At 37.3% G+C, this 18,395-nt stretch overlaps 1 protein-coding gene across 2 annotated transcripts in view; it reads left to right on the forward strand.

Annotated features, from left to right (window-relative positions):
- Positions 1-16,367, forward strand: part of brinp3a.1 (bone morphogenetic protein/retinoic acid inducible neural-specific 3a, tandem duplicate 1) — a 57,692-nt gene extending 41,325 nt beyond the window's left edge. For both annotated transcript variants that reach the window (XM_058402173.1, XM_058402174.1), the window contains 4 exons: positions 1,000-1,105; positions 1,740-1,976; positions 3,957-4,179; positions 14,559-16,367. In XM_058402173.1, coding sequence (XP_058258156.1) covers positions 1,000-1,105; positions 1,740-1,976; positions 3,957-4,179; positions 14,559-15,675 — 1,683 coding nt within the window. In that variant the 3' untranslated portion in view covers positions 15,676-16,367. The remainder of the gene's footprint in view (positions 1-999; positions 1,106-1,739; positions 1,977-3,956; positions 4,180-14,558) is intronic.
- Positions 16,368-18,395: the final 2,028 nt, after the last annotated feature.

Raw genomic sequence — 18,395 nt, forward strand, 5'->3', positions numbered from 1 at the left:
CTTTTGGACACACCATTATGGGTTTTGCAATGTGTAATAGCTCTTGACTCTGCATGTTAATTCAATGCTGTATGAGTTAAAGCCCGACTGAAAAAAAATGTGAAGGTCTTTTGGAAAATATGAATCAATCAAGTGTGACTTTTGTATTTTGAAAGGTATTTAGCCTTTATTTTCTCTTGTGTGTACTAACTGCTCCACATTAGTATTTAGAATTTTAGAATCCTGCTTGGAGCATGTAGTATTTCTAAAAAAATCTACGTAATCAAAACACAGTGGAACCTCGACATACTCTTACGAATTTTCGCCTTAAGAATTGAAATTTTGCAAGAAATATGCGCCGCCATACGAAGCAGTTCCGGCATATGAATGAACCGAACTGAATGCCGGCTAAGTTGCGTGTAAATCCGGGAGCCGTTTAAAACTTGTTTGCATCAGTGGAAACTAAATGTTTTGATTGTTTTATATATGCAAAAATATGATTATAGTGCTGGGAATTGTTAATATTAGTAATATTTTGGGGTGGCTGGAACGGAAGATCTGCATTTACATTATCTCTTATGGGAAAATCTGTATCGCAACACAAAATTTCGCTTTAAAAATTCGTCTCTAGAACGAATTAAATTTGTATGCCAAGGTTCCACTGTAAATGTTTGGGGTCTCATTTATTCATTCATTCATTTATTCATTGTTTTCAGATGTCAGGGTAATTAATAATTGCCAGTCCAGTTACAACTCCAGTTATAATCTCTTTTGGAGGAAACTGTTTAATAGACAGAGTTGAACCTGAGATCCTGGAGCAACAGCATGAAGCAGCAATCCTGCTGTGACTTCTCCAGGCCTTTATTAATGTTGAATGGTCTCATTATATACAGTAGAAGCACAAAAATAGTCTATTTATTAATATCATTTGACATTTTACACAGCAGTCTTGATTCAGCTTGAACTTGTTCTATATCGGTGTATGTATAACATTTACATGTTTCTTTTCTTTCTCTTTAGGTTACAGAAACAAGGACTGGCCCTCTAGGATGCAGTAACTATGACAACCTCGATTCTGTCAGTTCGGTTCTGGTTCAGAGTCCTGAGAACAAGATTTATTTACAAGGTATTACATTTACAATTGACTGGCCACACACTGCAAAACAATGGCATCTGAATAGCAAGTAAAATATCTTGAATATAGTCAAATGTTTCTAGTTTTTCATATTAAAACAAAAGTAATGTTTACAACTAATCAAATATAGGATTATTAAAACCTGGTTCCTTATAATTGGTTCATTTTAATCATACAGTAGAAAAATACCTGATACAGTTGACTATATTTAAGATACTTTCATTTGCTAAGATGTCAGATTTTGCATTGCTCTTCTTTATGAGACTTTAAACAAATTTATTTTAGAAAAAGGGGCATGTCTTACAAAAAATTACTTAAAACTTTAATATTAATTGAAATCTTAGATTTAAAGACTATAGTATACATTTTAATATTACATCATTTGAATGATAATTTATAGTTACATTGTGTATAGCACTAGTTCCCTCCCCAGAAAGACATTTTTACGCTATCCGAGCTCACGCAACACAGAAAAAACATGTGGAGGGCCCTTAGGACTGATTCGAGAACCCATGCTGTAAATAAGCTGGCATTTGTTTACCTGTTTAGTTGCTTGCACAACTGTGTGTGAAACACAGTCTATGATTTTGGTCCTTAATGAAAGGCACTTATGTCCTTCCCTCAGGGCTTCAGGCTATTCTGCCTCACTACCTGAAGAGCCGATTTGTCCAGGCAGCCCTCAGCTACATCAGCTGCCACTCCGAAGGCCAATTTAGGTGCAAGGACAATGACTGCTGGTGCGAGTGCAGTGTGGATTTCCCCCAGTGCAACTGCCCCACTGAGAACCTGGAGGCCATGCAGGACAGCCTGAGGCTCATAAGAGAGTCCTATGACCAAGTCAACCATGAGTTTGAGGAGTCAGGTGGGCCTCTAAATTAAATTAATAAAAGTTTGCAAGTTATTTGTGGAGTCTTATAGCCACTTAATAAATGCATATTACTGTATGGCTTGTTAGAGCTGACTGCAAAAAATAGTTTTTAATGGAAAAAAAATGTTTTGCAAATTAGCTGAAAAAGCTAAAAAAAATTCTGAAGAAATAATAAATAAATAAATAAATAAATAAATAAATGTACATCAGGACAATGTTATGGTGGCCCAGAAGGGCATGGCACAAAAATAAAATAAATAAATACATAAAATAATGAAATTAAATAAAATAAACTTTAAGGTCAACTTTAAAAATATAATGGAGTCAACTTTATATAAAATATGTTCATGTCAAAATTTCAAAATCTTCAAAAATATTCACTCAATTTATGAAATATATTCTGTAGCCACTCTGAATAAACGCTATGCCAGGACTGAGTTCATTTGGTTGAAATATTCAGTCCTGTGAATATAAAGAGTCACAGTGTTTCATTACTGATATCACAAGAAAATGGTGGGAAGTGCTTCCAGCAATTGATTATCGTTGCAGTAAGACAGGATTTTAAACACGGCCTGCATTGATTTCCCAGCACTGGGCATGCGGCCAGAACCGAGCAGGTTTAGTCATTGGATCTCCACCTCCTGTAGCTACAACAGCCTGGAAAAACTTCTGCTTAATGACTGTGAAGTTAACAGAGAAGCAGTAATCACCCAGCATAGTGAAATGATTTCCCCATCACTTCTTTCTCCTTTGCTGAGGCTTCATTCTTTCTATAGCTGCTGTCACTTCTAAAATCGTTGCTCAAATCATGTCCCTTCTTCTTAGTTTTAATATCTTACACATGATTAACTCTACCAGAGTGTGGAAATTAGAATTATTTCAATTACCTGTTGTGGTTAAAAAAGCCAGTTGGATGCCACTGGGATATTATCAGGATTTTATGAGAATCTTTGATTTTAATTAGAGATATTGAGCAAATTTCTCCTTATATATTATCTACCATTGATCCAGGGGTATTATATGATGCAGTTATTGATTTTTTTTCTTGCTGCCAATGGAAATAATCTTCCATCACCCCGAAATGTGTTTACTCGTACATCTTGTCGGTGTATTAATGTTGAGTTTTTTTTTTTTTTTTCTTATCTATAAAATGAGAGCTTTTTATTGACAATACCTCACTGTTCTAATGAAAAAGGGAAGGGTCTTCCAGGCTCCTAATTCACTGTTGACTCATTTTATTAAAACAAGACACTACAGACAGCAGTCATTTTTTCAGATTTATTTTTGCATTAATGGCATAAATATCATGTCTTCTCAAACATTAGTAATAAAATGATCAAAATTCTTCAGTTTTATTAAAGGTTTATTTCACTCTTTTTATCCACATAAAGATATTAAAATTAATAATTAAAGGTAAGCTTTAAACTCTGAATCTGGAGCAATCATATCTTTATCTTTGAAAAGCCTGCTTCCTGATATATGTATCAGTTTAAACCACATTATATTATTATTATAATGATATTTTTTTTTTAAAGCAAAAATCTGTTTCTTCATTCATGATATTTTACATATTCATTCTTATCCCTGATTTGAAGCTTATTACAGAGGAATTTCAAAAATGTTGATTATGTGGTTAGATTTTTATTTTTTTATTTTTTTACAGAAAATAGTGTGGCATATTGATAACAGTGAGTGGTATTTTCTAAGTGAAATAATAAATAAATTAGTTTCCATTTCTACTTCTACAGAACTCTAAATCTATCAATTTTTGACACATTTTCAATGCAAAAATGACTTGTCAGAATATCAGCAACCAACTGGCAAAAAGTAATCATGAAAACCTAAAAAGAATTTTAGAAAAAGGAGTTTTAAAAAATGATGCAATTTTCCTGCCTTAAATAAGATCGATTCCGTTTTTTCTAACATATGGAAATCCTTCAATCCGCTGATCCTCGTCACTTGTCTGGTTTCCAGAAGAGTTCCAGAATTTTGTGCGAAGATTACCGACGTTCTACGCTCTCAACACATCTGCTATAAGATACTTTTGGAAAATGGACCCGGCTGTACACCACCGCTTTCAACTGCTGGAGACTAGCACTCGACAGCTCCTCGGCAAAGCACAGCGGATTGTCAGCAAGCTTTTCACTCTCAGCAAGAGGTGTCGAACTCAGCCCAAAATATCTGTGCCCAAAGAAAGGTAAGAAATGTCAGAGCAATGAATTTATGCCACATGAGTCCTGCTTGACAACGGATTGTAATTATCTTTCGCTGTTTGAGCACTTGCGGAAATAAATATATTATTGTAACCAAACAGAGACGGTATGCTCAAACACGCTTATTTTTAACTGTCCTCTGAATCTGCTTGAAATGTCTCTTCTGTGGATAAAGAATAAGCAAAAGACTGAAGTGAAATGGAAATTCGAGTGTTTGAGCTTGGAGGGAAAAAAGCACAAACCCCCTCCAAAAACTTTTGCTCCTGTCTTTGCAAAGATTCAAAGCAGATGTGATGCAGGGTTAGCAGAGGTCGTTCTTTTGAACATATTAATTAGGTAATGCGTTTAAACACTCCACTCAGGTCATATCCAAGGTCAGTTATGGGTAGAACAATCATGTTAAAGCTGGCTTCTTGGCTTCCATCCCGGTCTCACTCAAATCACGGAGGATATCCGTAATAATTCCTAGTGTAACTGGATGAGTAGGTTTTATCTCTCCATCTAAAGACTGATGGAGTGGGAGTGTGTAAAAGTGTAAGCAGGGAAAGATGGATTATCTCGTCGTTTGAAATACTGGATAAGGTAATGGAATGCTCTTGACTGGATGTGGTAAATGCAAAAGAATCAGTTCTAAGCATGAATAACTAAATTAAATACATCCAAAAAGGCCAATGGGGAACCAGTCATATAATAGGAGTTTAACCATTTTTACCAGAAATCGACTTATCAGACATTTTATTAATGTAAGTCTGATATAAAATAAGTCAGGACTCATTGTGAAACGTTTTTTCCTCTGTTGGTTATCCTTACGCTAATTTTTAGTGGGTGAAGATACCTTTAGATTTCCGATGCTTTTAAACAAATACTTGAGGCATTTCATAGAGCAGAAATGGGTTTGATATGATCAATAATTTTGCAGACAAACATTTTCGTGGATATTTATATGTATATTATAAATATGTATATTGATAAACAGACAAAAAACTGACAAATTATAATGAAAAAAGACAAATTCTTAAAGGCATGAATGTCTACTTTCATATGAGCCATTAACCACCATGAGTGTGACATGACAAAGACATTTAGTGAGCTTGGGCACAACCAAACACAGGCAAATTCCACTTTTTGGCCTCTGGTAAAAAGCGTTACAAAAATCTTGAGACAGTTTAGACATGTTTATTTTAAAGTAGACTCACTATATGATCAAATGTATGTAGACATTACACCCATATTTTTCCACTCGTGGACATATATGACGTCTTTATACTTTATTTACCTTCACTGGAACTAAAAGGACATATTCCAACATGACAATGGCAGTGTGCAGAAAGTGAGCTCCATGATGTGGTGGGATATGGTAGCTTTGTGGGTGTTGGACTACTGATTGGAAGGTTGTGAGTTTGAATCCCACGTTCAGCAAACTGCCACTGGTGGGCCCTTAACCCTCAATTGCTCAGTTGTGTAAAATGTGATAAAATGTAAGTCACCCTGGATAAGGGCATCTGCCAAATGCCAGAAATGTAAATATAAATGAAGATATGGTTTGCTGAAGATGGAGTGGAAGAACCTGTGTTTGAAGAACCTGCACAGAGCCCAGACCTCAACCAAAATGAACACATTTGGGATAAACTGGAACGCCATCTATCCCACATACCTCCTTGCTGCATGAACAGAAATCTCCCATCCCCACATGTAGTACTGTATAAACCCTTCCAAGATGATTATACCAGAGAAGTCTGTAATGTCTCAAGTTCAATAAGGGCGTAGTATGATTGTGATGAGTAGTTTTCCATACTTGTGGCCATATAATTGAATTTTTTTAAGTGTTTAGTAATTCCAGTTCTAATTTGTTTGTTGGTACTTTATTTTTTATTATTATTTCTAAGAGAATTTGTCTGCCATGCTAAATAAAAGAAACTGATTACATTAGACATGGATGTGCAAGTCATCTAGGGAGGATTTTTCATTTAAAGGCTTTTTTTTTTTAAGTGTAGACTTGGTTGATAATTATAAGACCTCCACCTTCAAAGTCAAAAGATGGATACAATAATTGGATTCAGTTTTCTAAAGAAGCACAGTTTTATCTTCAGATTTGTGTTCATTAATTTGAGCTAGCACAGACCATATTATCTTCATTCAAAATCTCATTATTTAGCATGTCACATGACTCAACTTGACTCAAAAGCTAAGAAACTCTAAGAATCTGACTGAAATGGCTGACACAAAGAAAACTATTCCCAGAATACCTTGAGCTGTAGTTAAAGCAGTGTTTTGAGTATCCTTGTCTTTGAATGCATGTTATATAAGTTGCACTGAACTTGGCACACACACCCTACATCATGGACATTTCAAAGCAATATTATTTTTATTTTTTTTAATTTTTTCAACAGTATTTTGTGGTTTGCTAATATAAAGGCAAGTCTTTTAAGAGAACACCATATGGACAGAATTAATTTGGACAAATTTAGAAGGCAGGATTGCAAAGGAAATGTCAGTGGGGACATTAAAGTTTAAAAAAAAAAAAAACAAGTGGACTGAACAACTGTCTCTGATTGTTAAATGATGTCCAGATTGAAATGCTGCCCTGTAAAAATACAGTCAGCTCCACAGTTATTAGCACCAAATTATGAGAAAATGTTTTTTCATGGTCAATTAGCTTAATCGCATCCTGAAATTTTTCAGATAAATCTAGCCGTCTAAGACAGCAATCCCTTCTCAAACATATTTTTTTTCACAATAAGAGGTTAACAATGCTAATTATTGTGAATAATTCACGATAGTTTGTGCATCCTTTCATTTCCAACATAACTTTAAGGAGTTATCCTGTAATGCTTCATGAGAATGAAGAAAATGGAGCGAAGACTACGAAACTCTTCAGATCTCTCCAGCCCTTCAACTCAATGGAGTTTTTTAATTCAATTTAATTTAATTTTATTACATTTTATTTGTATAGCTCTTTTGACAATGGATATTGTTGCAAGCTTTACAGGAATATAAAAATTCAGAATAAAGGAACCTAAAGGACTCAAAAGGAAACCATCCTCATCTGGATGACACCCAGCGCATGCAATTATAAATTAATTCCCTTTCTATAGCTGTACACTATACACTGTACTGTACACTGTACTGTTCATACTGCTTTTTCAATGGCTTTCAAGGGAGTTTAAGTCATTGGACTGGAGTTACCATGTTGTTAGGTTGAATCTGCAATCATGAAACCACTGGTAGTGTTCTCCAACCATGACCCAGCTCTAACATCTTGTCAAAGGCAAGCAAATATTTATTTAAAATCTCCTGGTATTCAAGAAGTACTTATAATCAAAATCCTGTGTAACCTAACATATTTCCTGTGTGTTTTTGAGGAAGAACAGTCCTGCAACAACACGTATGCTCCAGGACTTAACAGATAAGATCAGGTTCTACAGCCATTCCTTTTACATTAAACTTCTTTTCAGTGTTGCCAGTTAGGGGCGTAGTCTAATCTTTTACACTGGGGTTGCCAGGTTAGACTCAGTGACAACAACAAATCCAAAAACACAAGGACAATTCAGACAAACCGGAAATGGTAGGTATAGTTTGCGAATGGAATTATTACTGCTGATTGGATGAGACATCTGTCACTCAAGATATACAGGAAGTTCAGCAGTCTGCGGCAGTAGAAAGTCGATTCGTATGAACGTGCTAGACTCAATGACTCTACTGGGGTGGCAGCTTAGGGTTGGACAAAACACTAATTTGCATCTATAGAAAATATCCATAAGAAATAAAGGGACTTTCTATGAGGTCCCTGGTGGTCCAGCTGTAGGATCCCTGGGCAGGGAAGGGGTAACTTAGTGCTGGTCCCAAGCCCGGATAAAAATGGGAGGGTTGTGTCAGGAAGGGCATATCAGTTGTAGAGACAGGGAGCACAGGGAGCAGCTGAAGGACAACAACAACATAATGTGACTTTCCCTGTCCTAGGTACGATCCTCTTCTAATATTAAAGGCACCTTGGTTTGTTGTTAAGCATGCTATATAAAATTCATAGTCAGCATACATAATGTTATCTTCTAACTCAAACTTCCCATGAATGTTCTAGAATCCTCTGCAAATGCTACAAACACCATTTCCCATGATTAGTCACATAACTCATATCCACAGTCCTGGGACATCCTTATAGTCTACTAGCTGCCTTAAACAATATCCAAGATTAGAATTAATGTCCCAAATCATAGAATATTGAAACAAGCATCCCAGAGGTACCCAGATGGTGTACAATTTAGGGTCAACTTTCAAAGTGTGGATTTGTGTACACATTTTTCAGCTACTCCTTGCTAAATGTAGGTAGGGAGGTAGGAGACATTTTAAATGAAATGTAGAATAATGTAGAACAAAGAATACTGAATAAAGAAAAGCTGAAATGAAACAAGGAATATGTATGCCGTGTGTATAAGTGTGTATAAGTAGGCAACATCATTCTCTCCCATTACATGCCGTGTCACTATGTCCCAGTAATTTCATGCTCATGCTCTTGACAGAAGAGTACATACTTTTAGTTTATAGTAATTTAGGTTTTTTGTATGCACAGTAAAAGGCAGAGTGGCCGGCTTTTCGTTTCACTTATATAACGTTTGTTCATGACAAATAAAATCTTGACTGTGCGAATTGGGATACAGCAATATTCTCCAGATGTCTATACATAGGAATTCTATATATAGCCCAGAGTTTTTGTTTTGTTTTTGTTTAATATTTGCTTTTGGATTTACACCACTGATTGGAAGAGACATCTGTCACTCAAGATGCGGCAGTAGAAAGTAAATTTGTGTGTGTGTGTGTGCTATATATAAGAGCTCTGCTCTTATATATCGTTTAATCTGGAATAGTTTTGTCTTCGAATCATACCTGCGTACTTTAGGTGTGTTTTTAGACATCACAAAGTAATCTTTATGCCATGATACGCTATCAGCACATCCCCAATCACGGCATATGAATGTCCATCCTTAAAGTAACGTTGAATAAATTCCATTTTCATATATGTTTGTTATTTTCTTAGATTTAAAATAGAAAAAAAAATGGTTTACGTGAACACAGAACTATACCTACCTCTTCCGGTTTGTCTGAATTGTTGTTGTGTTTTCGGGTTTGTTATTTTGTTTTTGGATTTGCTATTTTATTTATATTATTTTATTTTTTTTTGGATTTGTTATTTTGTTTTGCTGCATGGACAATAATAAATCTTCAGATCTATACATGATTCATAACCTAGCATCAAGCTACTGCTTAGTTTGATATATTGAGCTAATGGTAGCTAATAACAAACCAAATAAATCCTTGAAATATGGAACATGCTTAATGTCAAAAGGTTTGACCAATGTTAATGAATAACCTTAACAACCTTAAACTAGCCCGTCAAAGTGTTCAGTTTTAGATAATGACATTAATCACAGAGCTATAATAATAATAATACTAGTTTGCTTGGGTGGCTAGAGGGGTGGCCCTTAAATATGCCCCTATTGCCACAAAGCTTTATCTTTGTCTCAAGAGACTAACCTTCTAGAATCTTTCTGTAAGCATCCAGAAAAGCCAGGCACTTACATTTGTCATGAAATGAAAAAAATGTCTTTCTGCCACATCTTCCAAAGAGTTTGGCTTGAAGCTAGAGTCTTATTAAGGATTTGTTGACTTCATGACCCCTAAAATGCTTTTGTCTTCTTTTGTCTTTAACCATGTTCCTTGGAGAAATGATTTGTTCTGTTATTGCAACTGCTAGAAGATCCAACCATGACCCAGTTGCAGCTTCTTGGCAGAAGCGGATAGATTTTAATTTACCATCTCCTAATATTTCATGGAGTCCATGATGCAGCGTATTCTAACAAGGCTTCCAGGGTCTTTGGAGGAAAGAAAAAAACAACCTGCAGCATACTGTGCTCAAGAAGGATTAGGTCCTTTTCTGTATAACCATCCTTCTTTTGACACTAAACTAACTATGAGTGCTGCCAAAAAAACTTGTTTTTAGTCTTGTTAACCACATAACCCAGACCTTACCCATGTTCAGTAGTGTCTAGGAAACTCCAAGCACTTACATTTGTGTTTAGATGAAAGAAATGGCTTTGTTCTGCCACGTCTTCCAAATAGTTTGGCACAAAGGTGGAGTCCCTTCAGAGATTTGGAGCGAAAATGCTACCATCGTCTGCAAATCTCCAGCCATGATCCTGGATGAAGATTTTGCTTCTCTACAGCTTTCTCAGTGTGTGTGAGGGCAAAATATGCTTGCACAGCCAGGTTCATTACTTACATGTTATTTTAATTTTCTAACTTATTGCGCTAACAGTGGATATGGGCATTTCTGTTTCTATGTTTAGTTCAATTAACAGTTTGCCTTCTCTTATATTTTCAGTGTGAGATTAAGCTAATTAATTGCAAGTAACTTTTTTTTTTTGCCAAAAAGTGCCAAAAAGTCTGAAGTTGACTGTAGGTCAAGCACTTCAGTATTATAATATTAACCTTGATAAAATGATATTATCTTGATAAAAGGATAGAATAATGGAAGGGTCTTGATTAATCTAGTTAAATCAATAGAAAGATACACGGAAAATCAAGACTGCTAGCAATATTTAAGCTGTTATTGTTCTTTTTATTCGCATCAATTCCGTTTCTGAACACTTGAAATAGGTAATCCTGGAGAAATCGTTTCTCTTTGGATTAAGTGGATCAGACCATGTTTTGTCTTTTCGCACATTTCCACTTCGCTCTGAGTGAAATATGCTGACAGACAGTGGAGATTTCCTCCTCTGCCACCCACCTTCACATTGACTGTCTCTCAGGCAAGCAAGCGGCATGAATATTTATGCATTCGCTTGCCATCACTTATGTGTTAAACCATTTTTTTTTTCCTCACTAAGCTGAAGTTCAGAGACAAAAATATATGGTGAAAGCTCATAGACGAAAACAAGACAAATGCAAATGTAATGTCATGTCCAACCCTGTTACACACTGTACACACTCCAACTTATCCTGTTGACGCTTCAAACTGCTTATATGATGAATAGGGTTGCGTTCAATTCACTTTCATGCCATATTCTTCTGTAATTTTGACTCATGTCTTTTCTGTGTTTTTAAGATCACAATAACCCTTTCGATTCTATAAGCAGCAAAATACTGTTAATACAGTACGGTAATGTCTTCTCCATGTCAGTTTATACAAAGATCTTGTATATGAAGAACATCTAACAATAGAAGCAATTCCTACATCCAGCGTACGTCATTCATCATTCGGCACAATCCAGGATTGTGCTAAGAAATGAAAAATTGGGAAGCATGAAATAGTTTCATTTTGTCATAACCGTAACTGGAAACTGCAATTCACCCTCTATTACTTTCCATGCTTGCCTCGTCCCTTTTTGCCCTATCATGATAGACCTTATGTGAGACCCTATATGAAACCTTCTCTCCTGTGGCATAAACTGAAACCTCTTTTAAATCCTAAAGCACAAAATATTATGTGTTGTACACCCAATCATCTCAACTCACCAGTGAAGAATTCTTTAATGGGGAATTTTAGTCTGTGACAGCGATATCACATAAACCTGGATTAAAGAGACTGTTGTATTTTGTACAAAATAAGTTCCTATATATACTATATATATATATACATACAGCTCTGGAAAAAAATAAGAGACCACTGCCCAATCTCCAGAGTTGAACCCTATTCAAAACCTCTGGAATGTCATCAAGAGGAAGATGGATGGTCACAAACCATCAAGCAAATCTGAGCTGTTTGCTTTTTTGCAAAAAGAGTGGTGTAAAGTTCCCCAACAGCAATGTGAGAAACTGGTGGAGAGCATGGAGCCAAAATGCATGCAAATCAGGGCTGTTCCAACAAGTACTGATTTCTTAATGTTATTTAGCCAAAGCATTAACACAATTTGTTTACAAATTATTTGCATTTTGATTTATTTGAGTTATTAAAGTTCTACAAATACTGCATGATCTTGGGTTATTTTGATGTGTTGTCATTTCCTTTAAATATACACTCTAAATAACAATAATTATATTTTGAGAAAATATATTTAGGAGAAATATTGTCAGCAGTTCACAAAAAATGAAACAAAACTGTTCATCTCACCAATACATGAACCTGGAAGAAAACAACGTAAGAAACCGATTATTTTGCAGTGGTCTCTTATTTTTTTCCAGAGCTATATATATATACACTATATTGCCAAAAGTATTCGCTCACCTGCCTTGACTCGCATATGAACTTAAGTGACATCCCATTCCTAATCCATAGGGTTCAATATGATGTCGGTCCACCCTTTGCAGCTATAACAGCTTCAACTCTTCTGGGAAGGCTGTCCACAAGGTTTAGGAGTGTGTTTATGGGAATTTTTGACCATTCTTCCAGAAGCGCATTTGTGAGGTCAGGCACTGATGTTGGACGAGAAGGACTGGCTCTCAGTCTCCGCTCTAATTCATCCCAAAGGTGTTCTATTGGGTTGAGGTCAGGACTCTGTGCAGGCCAGTCAAGTTCATCCACACCAGACTCTGTCATCCATGTCTTTATGGACCTTGCTTTGTGCACTGGTGCACAGTCATGTTGGAAGAGGAAGGGGCCAGCTCCAAACTGTTCCCACAAAGTTGGGAGCATGGAATTGTCCAAAATGTCTTGGTATGCTGAAGCATTCAGAGTTCCTTTCACTGGAACTAAGGGGCCAAGCCCAGCTCCTGAAAAACAACCCCACACCATAATCCCCCCTCCACCAAACTTTACACTTGGCACAATGCAGTCAGACAAGTACCGTTCTCCTGGCAACTGCCAAACCCCGACTCGTCCATCAGATTGCCAGATGGAGAAGCGCGATTCGTCACTCCAGAGAACGCGTCTCCACTGCTCTAGAGTCCAGTGGCGGCGTGCTTTACACCACTGCATCCGACGATTTGCATTGCACTTGGTGATGTATGGCTTGGATGCAGCTGCTCGGCCATGGAAACCCATTCCATGAAGCTCTCTGCGCACTGTTCTTGAGTTAATCTGAAGGCCACATGAAGTTTGGAGGTCTGTAGCGATTGACTCTGCAGAAAGTTGGCGACCTCTTTGCACTATGCCCCTCAGCATCCGCTGACCCCGCTCCGTCAGTTTACGTGGCCTACCACTTCGTGGCTGAGTTCCTGTCGTTCCCAAACACTTCCACGTTCTTATAATACAGCTGAAAGTTGACTGTGGAATATTTAGGAGCGAGGAAATTTCACGACTGGATTTGTTGCACAGGTGGCATCCTATCACAGTTCCACGCTGGAATTCACTGAGCTCCTGAGAGCGACCCATTCTTTCACAAATGTTTGTAAAAACAGTCTGCATGCCTAGGTGCTTGTATATATATATATATATATATATATATATATATATATATATATATATATATATATATATATATATATATATATATATATACACTATATTGCCAAAAGTATTCGCTCACCCATCCAAATAATCAGACTCATGTGTTCCAGTCACTTACATGGCCACAGGTGTATAAAATCAAGCACCTAGGCATGCAGACTGTTTTTACAAACATTTGTTACAACCCTATGGATTAGAAATGGGATGTCACTTAAGTTCATATGCGAGTCAAGGCAGGTGAGCGAATACTTTTGGCAATATAGTCAAAAATCACAGGGTGCAATGAAGACACACTTTCCCAAATTCATATAAACATTAGGGAAATTTAGAGGCCCTGGAGCACCCTATTTTACCATCCTTGCTTTGCGATTATTTACTTTTGCTATTAAAATGAGTATTTGTAAATATAATATATCCATAAGTATGGCTTAATATATGCGTGAAATATTAGTGTTCGCTAGTTAATTGAACTCAAGAATGCCTAAACCCAATGATTTATGTATTCAATTCAGCAGCACATCCACAGAAGAGAACAAGTCAGCAATATATGTGCTGTGAGCACACTGACCACCATTTCTGATTTTCCTGTTCAATGCCCTGAAGAACTATAAGCGTTCCCATTAGAGCACTGTCTACATACCAAAATCTCTTTTCACGTATGGTTGCAGTTCAGTGAGAAAAGAGAAATAAGGGTGTTGACGGTTGGGTTGGAGTTTGTGAGGAGATGATCAGCTGTTATTTATATCACAGCATGAAAAATATTATGCTGAGCATGTCCGGTTGGCACATTTGATGATGAATATTTATGATTATGCTGATTCAGGAAGGCAGTTATGCATATTGTAAATAATGCATGAAATGATTTAGATGGTATTAATTGGCTGGTGTGTATGATCACTGCAATATTATTCATATGTCATATTCATTCAGGTTTTATGTAGGAATTATGGCACTTTTTTAAAGTATTTTCCTCTCTCCATATAGGTCTTACAGTTACTGGATGAACTACATCCTTTCCCTTATGTACTGCGGAGAAAATAATCAGCTAGGCACATATATGGAAGAGAGAAGGGCCTGCTCTTGTCAGCATGAGACTCCGTCCTGCCAAGGTATCATTCCATGCATGGTGGGTGAGGGGCAACTTTGTTCTTCCTGCTCCTATGAGAACCGGTCACGGTGTGCCAGCTGTAACCCGGGTTATACCCTGAGTCAAGGACTGTGCAGGAACATCATCCCTGACTCCACTGATAACTACATAGGTTTTGAGACCGATCTCCAGGACCTCGAGTTGCGCTATCTCCTCCAGAAGCGGGATGGCCGAATCAGCATCAATGCCATGTTCATTAGCAGCGAAGTCAGGCTCAACAACTGGTTCGACCCTTCATGGAGGAAGAGGATGCTCCTGACGCTGAAAAGCAACAAGTTTAAGTCCAGTCATGTGCACATGCTCCTGGGGATTTCCCTTCAGATCTGCCTTACTAAGAACAGCACCTTGGAACCCGTGTTGTCTATCTACATCAACCCATTTGGAGGGAGTCACTCAGAGAGCTGGATCATGCCCATAGACCAGAACAATTACCCTGACTGGGAGAGGACCAAGTTAGACATTCCCCTTGACTGTTATAACTGGACGCTTACTCTGGGGAACAAGTGGAAGACGTTTTTCGAGACTGTACACATATACCTGAAGAGTCGCGTCAGAACAGCCTCAGCCCATGGAAACGGCACAATCTTTTATGAGCCATTGGACTACATGGACTCATCACGGAATCTGGGTTATATGAAAATCAACAGCATGCAGCTGTTTGGTTACAGCATGCATTTTGATCCCGAAGCAATCCAGGACTTGATCCTGCAGCTGGACTATCCATACACACAGGGATCCCGGGATTCAGCCCTGTTGCAGCTGTTAGAGATCCGAGACCGTGTTAACCGACTGTCTCCACCAGGCCAGCAGCCTCTGGACCTGTTCTCCTGCTTACTGCGCCATCGCCTAAAACTCTCCACTAATGACGTGGTTCGAATTCAGGCTGCTTTACAGGCCTTCAGTGCAAAACAGCCCAATTCAATGGAGTATGAAACTACTAAACTGTGTAGCTAATCAGACACTTTACTCTGTTCCTAACACTAAAGCATAAACCAGATCATGCTTTAAAGAATTTTAAATCATTTTTTTTAACTTCAGGAACATTAATATGACTTTCAGTGGACATTTGCAGTCCATGCATCTCTTTATCATTTTCAAACTACCTTCATGGTTTAAAGTATTTCAGTAGTAATGTACTTGAATTTAATTTCCATACTGCTAATTATTATTAATAGAGTAGTCTAAATGTGGATCACTGGAATTTAGCTTTCGCTTCAGAGTTTTGACAGTTTTGATTTCATCATGTGCATAACAGACAGTACTCATGTAAATTGGTGTAATCTGACCATCCTTTTTGGACGAATCCAGACCTCTTCATCTGTACAGCTCTATCTCTCAACCCTGTAACACTCGCATATTACTGTATCTGCTTCAGCAGCAGTTGAGTTTGATGGTAGAAATATTTCTCAGATATTTGTACAAATGCATTATGACTATAGGAATAATTTTGTTTAAAAGACATATGTCCTAACTATATGTTCTATGTGCTTTTATATTTATAAACATATTATTTGTGAAATATTACAGAGGTAATGACAATTCAAATGTACAGAACATGGGTTTGTTAATACACTAAATAAATGAAATTTTTATGCGCTGTCTCTGATGATTGGGTTTGAGTTTTCAGGGTTTAGTAATGCCATAAACAGGGTTGAATACTCGGTCCAATAGTCTTTTCATCCTTGTTTGTTGTGTTTTTAAGTAAATGGACTTTAGTTCGAACTCAGTTTAGTGTAGTCCACATGATTTTCATGATGGTGGTCTGGTTATATAAATAGATGATCAATACAGCATCTCATTCTCTCTTATTAAAATGTAGATTTCATGTTGAGAATTTAATGTCGCAAGCTAGGGGAAAAAAACTTTTCTTGACTTTACAATTCATCAGTTCTTATACTTTGCACATGCTAAAAATTAAAATAATAGAAGCCAAGATAAACCCTGGAGTTCACCAAGTTTCTTTGTTCATCTGAAATACTCACTGGTTCAATCTCATCTAACCAGTGAATCTCATCGAACCTTGACTTCTCTACACAGACCTCCTTGAGCGTGAATGAGACTTCTTAAGGGAACAATCTTTTCAATAGTTGCTAAAGGTTAATTTAGGTTAATAGATGAGAGTTGATCTTGCATAACATTACCGTTATACAGCATCAAGGGAAATAGTGTAAAAAAAAAACTTATTTTGAATAATGAGCCTCCCAGTGGAAGTGATCTAATCTCAATGAAAAAAAAACCTTAGTTGCTTATGTAGTTCTGTGAATGCAAGTCCCAGAGATGATGAGAATTGACTTCTTGTGCGCATGTATTCTGAAACCCTCCGGCAAAGTCGGAACATGGCATATGGCACAGTATCTGCAATAAACATCACCTTCATCCAACTATCTTTCCAAGTTCTCTCGGGTACTTACTGGTTCTGAAGGACAAGCAACCCTGATTATTATCTGGTGTTCATATACTCTTTAAAATAAAGGTTCTTAAATGGTTATTTGCCGGATGTATGGTACTATGAAGAACCTTTAACATCCAATGAACTTTTCTATTGCACAAAAGGTTCTTTGTAGTGAAAACAGGTTCTTTAGACTATAGAAAATATATATATATTTATGGTACAAAAAGGACCATTTATTGAAAGGTTCTTTGGGGAACCAAAGAAGAAAAATGGTTCTACTATGGAATCACTCTGAAAAAGCTTTTTTTGGTGTAAATTTACAATAATGGAAATTGTAGCTCTGATCAGTTTTGACCAAAAGGTTGTAAGTTTAGAGCCCCACACCACCAAGCTGACATTGGTGGGTTCTTGAGCATGGTATTTAACCCTCCAAGGCTCAGTTTTATACAGTCTCAGTTGCTTCAGAAGTGTCAACAAAATGACCAGAAGTCTAATAAAAAAATTATTAAATTATATATGTATATACATATATATACATTTTATTTATATGGTATTTAAAGCGGCAGTGGTGGCTCAAGTGGTTTAGGTTCTGGGTTGTTGATTGGAAGGTGAGGGTTCAATCCCCAGCGCTGCAAAGTTGCCACTGTTGGGCACCTGAACAAGACCCTTAATCCTCTCTGCTTCAGGGGCACTGCATCATAGCTGCCCCTGTGCTCTGACCCCAACCTTTTTCAGCTGGGGTATGCAATGAAAAGCTATGAGCAAGGCCCTTAACCCTCTCTGCTCCAGGGATGGCGTATAACAGCTGACCCTACACTATGACCTTGACTTCTTAACAAGCTATCTCTTTTTTCCAAAGTAACTTACAATGAGCTGCGCAAATGCAGATTAAGGGACTTGCTCAGGGCCCAACGGTGGCAGCTTGGTGATACTGGGATGCAAACTCTCAGCTTTCTGATCAGTAGTTTTAAATTCCAAGATTAAGAATCACCTGGATAGACCCAATGTATGGGACTGGCATAACTTAGGACATCTGTCAAGACTTTTAGAGATCACTGGATGGGTTGAATTTAAACCTGAAGAACTTTGCAGAAGAACCTTGCAGAATAATGTCCACAGTGACCCCAGGTTGCAGCAGGGCAGGCTTCCTGAAGTCACATAACTCTTACATATTGCCAAAAAGGAGGAGACACTCAGCCCACCTATAAGCTATGGTGATAACTCCATTACCTACTGGGTAGGACTCTGTTTAGACTTGTTCTGTAGCAGGTGAACAGTTGGA

Source organism: Hemibagrus wyckioides, linkage group LG11, assembly GCF_019097595.1.
Source record: "Hemibagrus wyckioides isolate EC202008001 linkage group LG11, SWU_Hwy_1.0, whole genome shotgun sequence".
Taxonomy (NCBI): domain Eukaryota; kingdom Metazoa; phylum Chordata; class Actinopteri; order Siluriformes; family Bagridae; genus Hemibagrus; species Hemibagrus wyckioides.